The sequence below is a fragment of the Hydra vulgaris genome, chromosome 13, assembly GCF_038396675.1.
Source record: "Hydra vulgaris chromosome 13, alternate assembly HydraT2T_AEP".
Classification (NCBI taxonomy): domain Eukaryota; kingdom Metazoa; phylum Cnidaria; class Hydrozoa; order Anthoathecata; family Hydridae; genus Hydra; species Hydra vulgaris.
Window position 1 is genome coordinate 11,359,621 of NC_088932.1, and position 12,880 is coordinate 11,372,500.

Sequence of the window (12,880 nt, forward strand, 5' to 3'; positions counted from 1 at the left end):
TGCAAAAAGATGGGTAAGCCCATCATGCCAGACTTTATCGAAAGCCTTTGATATCCAGAGCAGTAGAATTTGCCTAACCACCTCTATGTAATGCTATGTAGTACCATTCTGTAACAACAATTAGCAAGTCAGTTCTAAAACAAGATGATTGAAATCCATTTGTTTCTTATGTCAGCTGTCACCTTTAAGCTTTTCAGGATGATCACTAGTTTTGGTTAAATGTTAACCCATTACTTAGTGACACTAGTGTGATTTAGGAGCGTTTAGTGCCACAGGGTCTGTGCGTTTTGTGATTATGATGTGATTGTTGTGATGTTTTGTGTTGATAGACAACTTGGCTTACCTTCTCGATGGTGTCTATTGTTAAAAATGATTATTAGTTTGTTTTGTTACTGAAACTTGGCACTTCCAATCATTCAATAAAAGGCAAGAAATAAGTTTTAGAACAAAAACATTTTTCTATTTTATTTTCATTTTTTTTATCTAAGGCATTTTCATAGGTTCACATAAGCAATCTTAAAGAGTAAGTTTTTTATTTTATACTTATTTAGTTTTAAATGTTTTTAATTTATATATCTTTAAAATGAATTAACAAAATATTTTTAACACGTTATTGTATATATGTGTTTCTAATAATAATATTTTTACATTTTTAGATATAATTTCTGCTGTTATACCTGCCTATTGCAGTTGTAAGTACTCCAAATTTCAGAAAGTTCGTTTGTTGTAAGTTATTTACATTAAAAATTAAATTTTAACTTTATTGAAGAATCTTCTGTCTGTTAAATAGGTTATTCTGAATAATTTCGACAGATTTTAATGCCCTTTTGTAGTAATTTACTGACCGGTCTGTAAATTATACAATAATTTCAAAATGATGTATGATTTGGATTCCATGATGCCTTTATGCATATATGTATGGTGTAATTATAATATAACTCCAAATTTTATTTTCCAAAACTAAGTAAATAAGTGAAAACCATCAGTCTGTAAAATAGATGATTCTGGTTAATCTCGTCAGATAAATAAAAAAGGGACCATTATGAAAAATTTCGAATCAAATTTAATAACGGTTGAAAAATATCAAATATATTCAAAGTCGGTATGCCCAGTTGGTTTGTGCAGCCCTTTTGCAGTAGTTTACTGACCGGTCTGTAAATTATACAATGATTTCAAAATGATGTACTATTTGGATTCCATGGTTCCTTTATGCACATTTGTATGGTGTTATTATAATATAACTCCAAATTTTATTTTCAAAAACTAAGTAAATAAGTGAAAACCCTGAGTCTGTAAAATAGATGATTCTGGTAAATCTCGTCAGTGGAACAAAAAAATTTTAGGGTATTTTATTTTCTTATAGTTGTTGGATCACTATGGAAAGTTTAAAGTCAAATGTAATAATGGTTTAAAAGTTATTCTAAAGTCAATATGACACCAAAACTAAGTAAATAAGTAAAAACCCTCAGTCTGTAAAATAGACAGTTCTGGGCAATCCCGACAGAATTAAAAAAAATTTTTTTGTATTTTATTTTCTTATAGTTTTTGAATCAATATGGAAAATTTCACATCAAATGTAATAACGTTTCAAAAGTTATTCAAAAGTCAATATGATCCAAAAATACTCTCTTTTTCGGTGCCATAACACTGCAAATTTTCCATACTTAAGCCCTATACCTTTCGTCAAAAAATCATCAATTTTTGCACTACAAAAAATTCAATAACTTTGGATCCGCTTAACTGCAAAGCTCGAATGACCCCTCATTTTTTAAGTCAGGTCAAGCTCTATATAATGATATAAATTATATATGTTTTTTTAAATTATAAAAAAATCGTCTGGAATGGCTAACATTAAGATAGAAAATGAACCATGTTGAAAATCAATTTAAATGCAAAGAAGACAATTAGTATATGAGAAAATTTGATAAAAAATATATTCAATTTAAATATTTAACCAATATTTTTATACAATGTTTACATTTTATCTGAGATTAAATTCAAAATTACTCTTAATACTAATACATACCAGTAAGCTGAAATTTTTTAGCATTTTTTAGAAATGATTTACGCTGTTTTAAATTCTTAATTGTTCCATCATAAAGATATTTTTTAACATCTTTAACAGAGTAATCGTGGTCAGCCATCTTTTTTGTTTATAAGCAATGTTATACTTATTTAACGCTGGGTTCATAGTCATAGTATTTAATTAGTCTGGAAACGCGGGCCGTTTTCTCATAACACTTAAGTTCCTTTCAATACTAGTGCTCAGACTACTTTAGAGTGCATCAAATTGTAAACATAGTACTTAGCTGCTATTTAATTTCATTTACTCTGTGATAAATATTGAAAATGCCAGGAGCCAATTGCGCTATATTTGGTTGTTCAGTATCAAGAAATCATGTTGGATTGTTTATATTTCGTATTCCAACAAAAGATGACGAATATAGCGCAAACTGGAGACAGAAGTTAATAAGTGTAATTACACATGACAGAGTGATTGACAAAGGATTAAAAGCTCAAATCGAAAAAAGAAATCTTTATATTTGTGAACGTCATTACACAAAGGATCAACTTCTTCGTCGTGAGTAAATTGCAATATTTTATATATTCAATATATCTGCTGCTTCAAGAAATTGGTTTGTATATGCCATATAATTATAATATATGGAAGCATTTCATTGACTGTATAATTAGATGGATGACTTCAGATATAATACGTTATCTTCAAAATATATTTATTTGAAATGTTAGCTAATAGAGCCTAATAAACTTTATATTTTATATTAAGTTTACTTAGCTGGATTAGTTGACAAATATTATATCAGTATTAACATTGTGTTGGTATCTATACTGGAAATAAGAAAATTCAGGTACATTTTTATAATTTTAGATGATTTAAAAACTACACTTATTCCTGTATCAATACCAAAAATAAATTTACCGCAAAAAAAATTTTCTATTTCAAGGTAAAATAAAATTATTTTGAAAAATAATAAAGAATATATATATATATATATATATATATATATATATATATATATATATATATATATATATATATATATATATATATATATATATATATATATATATATATATATTATTAAAATATTTTAAAAGAGAAAATACAACTTTATAATGGAACTTGAAGTTTCATGCCATTCGGCAATCATCAGCCATATTATTCCAATATGGAATAATATGGCTGATGATTGCCGAATGGCATGAAACTTCAAGTTCCATTATAAAGTTGTATTTTCTCTTTACAAATATTTTAATAATATTATTTGATCTATTTTTTTCAAAAAGATATTGATCACTCTTAAACAGACAAGAGTTGTATTTCCAGCAATATACAACATTTATCAATAAATATATATATATATATATATATATATATATATATATATATATATATATATATATATATATATATATATATATATATATATATATATACATAAATATAAGCTTGAAAATAGTTTTTTGTTTATACTGTTGTATAATTGCAAATAAACTACTTGAATTGATAATTTTATTTTAAGCACAACATCTCGTAAATCTGCAGAAATCATAGTTGATAAGAAATCCAATTTTAATACTCAACCAAACTCAATCCAGGAATGTTATAAATCAATGGAAGAATTTACTAAGCATATAATACATCTTAATCTTCCTTCTGGTTGGAATATAAATAATAATATTTCTCACATTCATATTTTTGAAAAAGATGAAATTCATGACGTTACAAAAACAGACATATTTATTGATGCTTCTTTAACATTTATACTTCGCATTTATGCCTGGCGTTTACCATCAACCCATGAAGTTTATAAAAGTTATGACAGTTCAATGAAAAATCTCACTTTGTCAAACTTGGTCAAAAATATTTCAAGTTATAGTATTTGTCTAGGAGTCTCACTCGATGAAGCAAAAAAGTCTGCCATCAAACATTGTGTCCCTAAAATATATAATCAAACAGAATATAACTTTCATGGTACTTATCAAACTAAGTATTTCAGATCAAGTACATGTTCAGTTTTGAGCAAACTAAAATGTTGTGATAACTGTATTATAAATGAAAAAACTTTTATTTCTAAGTCTTCCAAATAATCAAAAAGAAAGCACAGTGTAGCGAAAAAGCCTGCTAAACTTAATGCACCAATATTGACTTCTCCAGATCGCTTAAAGTTAACAATTCAAAACGATAGAGTTGAAAGAAAAAATCATTGATTTACAAAATTCAATTTCAAAATCTGCCCTGACTATCAGTTCAAGTTTAAGTAATGATTTAATATCAACTAGCAGAACGCAACCCGTAATACGGGTTACGGTCGGTCTATTACTTAATTTATGTTGGCTGTTTTCCACAATTTAAAGTTGCGAAACCTTAACTAATACCATGTAAGAAAAACGCCTTCAAATTAAAAAATTAAGCCATCTGCAAAATTAAAATAAATTAATTTACCAATTATTTAACGTTATTTGAGTAATTTAAAACTGACATAGGTCATATCAGTGTATGGCAGAACCATTTTCCTAGACATTACTAAGTTCAACACAATACGTTTTTAGTTACTGACACAAAATAATAACACTTCATCATGCTTTAAATTGACGAAAAAGTAAAGCTAAGTTCTTGTTATATTTTTTATAACATGAACTTTAATTAATAAGATTAATATGAAGTATACTTTGACACTAATAAAGGACAGTATATTGACAGTATATTTGAAGTATATTTTCTCATATATTTTGACACTAATAAAGGACCTCCCTTCCTTGTTTTTGCCTTTTTGGTGGCCAGGAGAATAGAGTTATTTTTATTAAGAGTAATCAAGTTTTTGATGAAGACTTTTTACCAAAATAATAAAATGTAAAACAATGATTTACATTTTTAAGAATTTTTCTTTTTAATATATATAAGAATTTAACATATATAAGAATTTTTTCTTTTCTCAAAAGTGTTGCAAATGCAAACTAAGCTAATTAATTAGTTAAACCCGTTATAAAATTTAAGTAACTTCGTATTTGACAAATGCGCAAAACTACAATATTCTCCATGTATTTAAAGGTTTTTAGTTTGTTTTTAGTTGCGACCTCTCTTTAAAAGCATCCCTTAAGTTACGTACAATAAATTATTAGGCATAAAAAAGAGAAATTTGAAAAAATTGAACTAATTGCATATATTTATATCATTTTAACTGACAAAAATTTTACAATAAAAGGAAACCAGGTTTTTTTTTTATAAATCGTATAAATGCGTCAATCGTAAATCTTAAAGAAAAAAAAAATGGAATTATGATACCATAATTACAAAAAAATAAATAAAAATAAAAAATAAAAAAAAACCACATAAAAACTCAAAATCGATTTACCTATTTATAGTAACCTATGTTGACATGGCAGTTAATATAAACATTTATCGAAAATGTAACTGTAAAATCTGTTTCCAAGTACAAAAGGATTAACAATACTAAAAAAAAATAAAAATCAAATTAAGATATAAATTGCATTTTTAGCAAAATGTTGTCTTGGCTTTTAGTAAATAAATAAAAGCAGTAAGTTCCAATAATGAAACTACCAATTATTCATTTTTAACAATAGACACCAACGTGAAGGTAAGCCAAGCAGTCTATCAACACAAAACATCACAACAAAAAACATAACAATAGAATATTTACACCACACCCTTGATCCTAAAATCCAGCGAAAATAACAAACCAAACGTATAAATACATAAAAGTATATTTGCTTTTATATTCAATATTAGTTGTTCAATTACTTCAAATTTAGGACATTAAAACGCCCTAGATTTAAAGATCAAGGTTGCATACTCTCTCATACACATTACGCTAAATATTAACAGATATTATGTGTTTCCAGAATAATTAAAAAAAGGCTAGACAAGACAACCTAGCTCTAAAGCAGTAACACCTGACACTAAATACTGCCAAGTCACACCTCTGCTATAAGTACACCGCTTGGCTGGCAAGGTTATCAATCTTACTCAACATAATGCCAAGTCACACCACTTTGAAAACATGGAAACAACATAATTTTAACATGTATACAACTATAAACAAATATGGTTTTATATAACAAATATAAACACATTTTATAACAATATTAAATGACAGATATATTTATCAAAAACTATGAAAAAAAAAATTATAAATAATAAATAAAGTTATACATACAAAATGTGCTCACAACCTACAAACAGTAAATTTTCGAAATGAAAATCTATATTGAATGAAAAATGAAAATGAAAAAGACTATAAATTAAGAACATTAGAAAATATAATATTATTTGTGTAACACTTTCCACCTACCTTACCTTGAATGAGATGTTTATCAATTTTGAAAAACAAACTATTAAGCTCTAGTTCTTGAACATGCAACATATAGTTGACCATGAGAGAAACACGGTTTTTTGAGATATACCCCACCTCTATCAAATGTTTGACCTTGACTTTTATTAATCGTCATTGAATAAGCCAATCTGACAGGAAACTGACGACGTTTCAGAACAAAAGGTAAATTAGAATCTGATGGAGCCTGAATTCGAGGAACAAAAACCCGTTTACCACCAGAAACACCTGTCAAAACCTCTGCATCAATATAATTATTTTGAAGAGCACTAACATTCATTCGAGTACCATTGCATAGCCCAGCTTTGAGATCTAAATTCCTAAGTAGCATAATTACACAACCAATTTTCAATTTTAAACAATGAGGTGGCATAGCTGAAGGAGTTAAGATGTTCAAAAACTGAACAGGAAAGTTATTTCTTTCATTAAAGAGTTTAGAATTGATTAAACAACAAAGAGGTTATTAAGGGTAAGTAAGTTTTGATGATTTTAAATATAAATATAAACTTGCTATAAAAACTTTCATTTCCTTCAATCGTAAATACCACGTAAATAGTCTTTAAAAATAAATACAAAAAACACAAAAAATTAAAGATTTGTATACTCATTTGACATATGCATGAACATACTTAAGGTTTGAGTTTGCATAATGCCTAAACAAGTCATATATGAAACGTCAAAAAAAATTCTTGTAACATTTACCCATGTAACATTCAACAATATGTTATTTTTAGTTTTAATTTGTGTTCTTTGTACAATGCCAAGTTGAATAAGCTGACTTGTGTTAATTTAGTCTGGACATCATCTTCATCATTACCCTCAATGTTAATGTCACTTGGAGTTTCTAATTCTAAGCAATTGCAAAGGTTTTCCAGTAAAATACATGTAAAATATATTTTGCAGTATATTGTTAGGGTAAGCATACATTAGGAACACTGAACTGCTCAAAAAATAAGTTTGGCGAATACGCTTCCAGAACTTTAGTAAATGCATGTAGTTGAACTTTAGTAAATGTGTTTTCGGTGATAAAACAACCAATATATTAAATATTCAAATCTTCAATTATTACAGGATCTGAACCGAATAAATTAAAAATAGCTAAGGTAATATCAATATCAAAAACCGGGGTTTCATTTATACTAAATAACTACAGACCTATCTCAGTTCTTCCTGTTCGCAGACGACACTGATTTTTTGTATGCATTCTCATCAATTACAGAACTTTATAAAACTATAAATACTGAACTTGAAAAAATAAACAGTTGGTTAAAATTTAACAAATTATCGCTGAACACATAAAAAACCAAATACATGTTTTTTCATTCTAACCTTTTAAAACTACCTGCCGATTTACTTTCGCCAAATATTGGTAGTAAAGAAATGGAGAGAACCCAAGCAACTAAATTTCTAGGGATACTTGTTGATGAGAACATCTCATGGAAATCACATAAAGATATACTAAATACCAAAACATCAAAAAACATTGGTATCCTTTACAAAGCTAGTTCTACACTACTACACTAGTTACACTAGTACTTACACTACTTACAAAGCTAGTTCTACACTGTCTCCTGATAGTGTAAAGTTCCTATACTTCTTGTTCATACAAAGCTACTACATATACGCTAATGTTGCATGGGCAAGTAATGTTGTGTGGACAAATCCAAACAAACTACACTATATCGAAAACAAAAACATGCTGCAAGAATAGTTTTTAATAAGGATAGACTCTCGCATGCTGAGCCACTTTTAAAAAATTTGAAAGTATTAAATTTATATTAAATCAATATATTCCAAAATTTATGCTCAAATATAAACTTGGACTTGTTCCTTCTCACTTTTCAAAGAATTTCTTCCAAAATAGCAAAAATAGATACCATACCAGAGGAACGAGAAACTTCAACGTACCTTTTAAAAAACTAATCTCCCGCGCTTTTGCATTTCGTACCATGGTCCTCGTCTATATAACAAATTAATTTCCAAAAATACTCAACTGGAAAAATCGAATAACTTAAATACTCTGAAAACGTTATTAAAAGATCTCATTTTAAACACTAACAACTCTATAAATTTTTATTAACCCTAAAACATTTAAAACTATGTATAAAACTAACTTTGATTCAAACCAATGTAAACTCTAATAACTTTAAAAACTCTAAATAACTCAAAAACAACAACAAGAACAACAACAAGAAGAACAAAAAAAGAACAACAACAAGAACAACAACAACTACAACAACAACAACAACAACAAAAAAATAGGCTTATTTATCAACACGTAAACGACCACATATTACCTAGTAAATTTAGCAAAATGTACAGATGATTTAGCAAATCGAACAAAATGTACAAAATGATTTGGCAAATCGTGTACACACTGATATTTATGTGTATTGAAATAAAATTAAAAAAATTAAAAACTTCTTTTTGTCTGCATTCTATGTTTTTTGCATTTTGCATTTTTATTTTCATTTTGTCGAAACTGATAACATAATTGTTTAAATATAAACATATCTTAATTGAAGTATCCAAAAATATTAGTAACGCGTGGGGCGGTTTCTTGATGACAAGAACATCGGTCTTCTGCAAGTTCTTTGAAGTAATTTCGAATACTTTACAGTTTTATTTTATATATTTTTTGTATAACATAACTTTGTGATTTTTTTTTTAATTTTACTTACTGTGGAAAGATATATATATTATATATTACGAATTTGTAAAGAAAAACATGTATGCAAAAAGCTAATACTATACAGCTATTGAATCTTCTCAATATCTGCAAAAAAATTAAAATAGTTTTATAGTTTTTCAATTTTAAACAATAATATTCGAAGTTTAAATAAAAATTTTGAAAATCTTAGGTTTTTGTTGGATGAATTAAAACACGATTTTAAATTATTTGTCTAACGGAAACTTGGTGTAAGCGTGGTGAAACAAATGCCCAATTTGAACTAATTAATTACTCATCAGTTCACCAACCACGTGGTTTTGGTGTTGCTGGGGGCGTATGTATTTTTGTTTACAACTCAATTAGTTATAATTACGTCACGATCTCTGTGTAAATGAAAAAGATTGCGAGTCATTATGCATTGAATTAATAAATAAAAGCACAAAAAAAATAATTCTAAATGACACATACTGACCTCCATCTACTAGCTTAAAAAAATTTAAAACTCATCTTAAACCATTCTTAACAAATATAAATAAAACCCGAAGTTGGGGATTTTAACATAGACCTAATAAACCATGCTTCCAATATTAATGTTAACAATTTTATAAATACTCTTCTTCAAAATAATTTAATTCCGTCAATAAACAAGCCTACGAGAGTGACAAACAACTTTTCTACACTTCTTGATATTATAATAACTAATAACCATCTTAATAACCGTCTTTACACAGGCATAATCAAAACTTACTTATCGGATCATTTCCCAACATTCCTAGTTACTAACGATATATTATTTAACAGTATTCCTTTTCAATCTATAATATTTAAGCGACAGATCAATGAAAACTTGGTAAAAAAATTTCAAAATCTTTTAAAAGACAACGTTGATTGGAATTTGGTTTTGCAGTCACATGACGTTAACGGCGCATATGAAAATTTTAAATCAATTCTGGAAGCAATATGATCAAGCATTTCCTGAAAAAAAAATTATTGTAAAAACCAAAACTGTTTTAACTCCATGGATGTCTAACAGGTTACTAAAATCTTCAAAAAGAAAACAAAAGTTATATGATAAGTACTTGAAAAAAAAAACTTATAAAAACGAAATGAGATATAAAAATTAAAAAAATATATTTGAAAAAACAAAAAGGAACTCAAAAAAGCTTTATTATGCAAAGCTATTAAGTAAAGCCACCGGAAACACTAAAAAAACTTGGAGTGTAATTAAAGAAATAATGGGAAAAAATAATTATGCGAGAAACATTCTGCCAAAAAAAATAACAATTGATAAAAACACAATTTATGATAAACCAATTAATGCTGAAAAACTAAAAAGGCTTTTTTATTTAATTCCTATGAATTCAACACCATTTGAATCTTATTTAAAAAATTTTTATAAAATAAAACTTTTTGTTAGTTTTAAGGTAAAAAAAAGCGGTTTGAATTGCGAACCGCTTTTTTTTACCTTAAAACTAACAAAAGTGCTGGACTTAATAAAGCTAACGTTAATGTTGTAAAATCAGTATATAATATAGTAGAACCCTCAATATTTCACATATTTAATCTTTGATTTAAAACAGGTATCGTCCCTGAAAAGCTAAAAATTCACGCCGATATTTAAGTCCGGAGATGACTCAAATATCTCTAATTATAGGCCTAAATCTAATTTACCTTGTTTTTGAAAAATTAATTATTACTTAAGAGAATAATGTACAATAGGCTTTTTAATCACTTATCAGAACACGATATGGTGTATTCAAAACAATTTGGTTTCAAAAAAAATTTAACGGAGCATTTGAACTAGTAAATCAAGTGCATTCAGTAGTAACTACTTTACCTTAAGATTTTTCATTGATCTGTCAAAAGCTTTCGATGCCGTTAATCATAATATACTAATAAAAAACCCTGCACACTATGGTGTAAAAAATAACAATTTACTTTGATTCAAAAGTTATTTAACCGATAGAAAATAATTTATAGTTTATGAACAAAGACAAACATTTGCGACTGCCGTAACTTGTGGGGTTCCCCAAGGCTCCATTTTAGGACCACTGTTGTTCCTAGTATATATTAATGATTTAAATTTAGCAACAGACCTTTTAAATTGTATTCTTTTTGCAGATGACTAGAATCTTTTTTGTTCCCGCAGTGATATTAATACACTATTTGAAACATCAAACGAACAACTATTGAAAGTTAATGAGTGGTTTAAAAGTAATAAACTTTCTCTAAATGTGGATAAAACCAAATTTGTTTTGTTCCACAAAGTGAATAAATCAAAAAATATTCCATCAAATTGCCTAATCTAATAATCAATAACACTAACATTAAAAGAGAAAACTCAGTAAACTTTCTAGGCGTAATCTTAGATAAACATTTACGTTGGAGTATACATATAAAAAGTATTGAAAATAAAATATCAAAAAATTTAGCAATGATATATAGGACTAAACCATTTTTAAACAGTAGTTCTTTAAAAAGTTTATATTTCTCTTTTATTCATTGTTATTTAATTTATTGCAATATTGCATGGGCAAGCACAAACCTTTTAAAAATAAAAAAATTGTACTGTAAACAAAAACACGCGTGCAGAATAATTTTTGGAGCTAATAGAACTCTACCTTGTGAGCCTCTTCTGCGTATACTTGGAGCATTAAGTATATATAGAATCAACTTAAACCAAGTTTTAATGTTCATGTATAAAACAAATATAGGATTATCTCCTAAAATATTTCAATCCTATTTTGACAAAATAGTTCATAAATATCCAACAAAATTTTCAAATAACAACTTTGTTGTCTCAAAATATAATTCAAAACTAACTTCATATTCAGTTCTTTATCGTGGACCTTACTTGTGGAAAATGTTTCCCAAAATTGTAAATACACATAAAACTAGTATTCTTACTTATGGATTTTAATATATCCGATTTTAAATGTTTTTTTTTATTCGAAACTCAAATACAAAAAATAATTAATACAAAAACTGTCGCTAAGTGTATCAACATTTTTTTTTTATTACCTTAACTATGGCATCTGACCTAAAACAATTTGAACATGTTATCTCCATTTTCACATTAAATTAAATCCGATTATGCAAATATATTTATGGTTAAAATAAAATTTTACAATGATACTTTTTTTATCATGCGAGAATTAGAAAAACTTTTAGAAGCATAAAGATGACTTGAATTGTTTTTAGTATCAAAGGTAGTATTAAAATTTCAAATAAACTTTCGTATGTCTACATCGATATTCATTTGCCTAAAGTTGACAAAAAAGAGAATAAAATTTGAATACTTTTCATTTTCTACCGTGGAATTGCCCATATATATATATATATATATATATATTTATATATATATATATATATATATATATATATATATATATATATATATATATATATATATATATATATATATATATATATATATATATATATATATATATATATATATATATATATATATATATATATATATATATATATATATATATATATAAAAAGTAAAAAAATATTTTTTGATTTTGTTGAGATCTTGAGGGTCCTCTATGGAATTTAAATTCTTGACAGGTCCTAATATTTTTTAATTTTTTTTTTTCTAAACCATATCAACCTTGGACTCAAAAAAAGCAGAAAAAAATGCTTGTTTCATAAATAATAATTTTATTAAAAAAATTTTTTAGTGAAAAAAATACTTGCAAAAATATACCTTAAAACCTCTACTTTTTAATTTTAATTTTTTGATAAAAACAAATAGTATTTTCAAAATCAGCATATTATTTTGCTTCTTTTAAGTATCAAGTTGATAAAGTTTAGAAAAAAAAAATTT

The 12,880-nt window shown here is 26.5% G+C and overlaps 1 protein-coding gene across 1 annotated transcript; it reads right to left on the bottom strand.

Annotated features, from left to right (window-relative positions):
* Nucleotides 1–6,378: 6,378 nt before the first annotated feature.
* Nucleotides 6,379–6,747, bottom strand: LOC136089639 (ATP-dependent DNA helicase PIF1-like). The gene has a single exon (XM_065815690.1). The coding sequence runs from the start codon at nucleotides 6,745–6,747 to the stop codon at nucleotides 6,379–6,381; it is 369 nt and encodes a 122-aa protein (XP_065671762.1).
* Between the last annotated feature and the right edge of the window lie 6,133 nt (nucleotides 6,748–12,880).

Bases quoted from the DNA above. Each gene is read 5' to 3' on its own strand.
- LOC136089639 (XM_065815690.1), bottom strand. From the start codon at position 6,747: ATGCCACCTCATTGTTTAAAATTGAAAATTGGTTGTGTAATTATGCTA.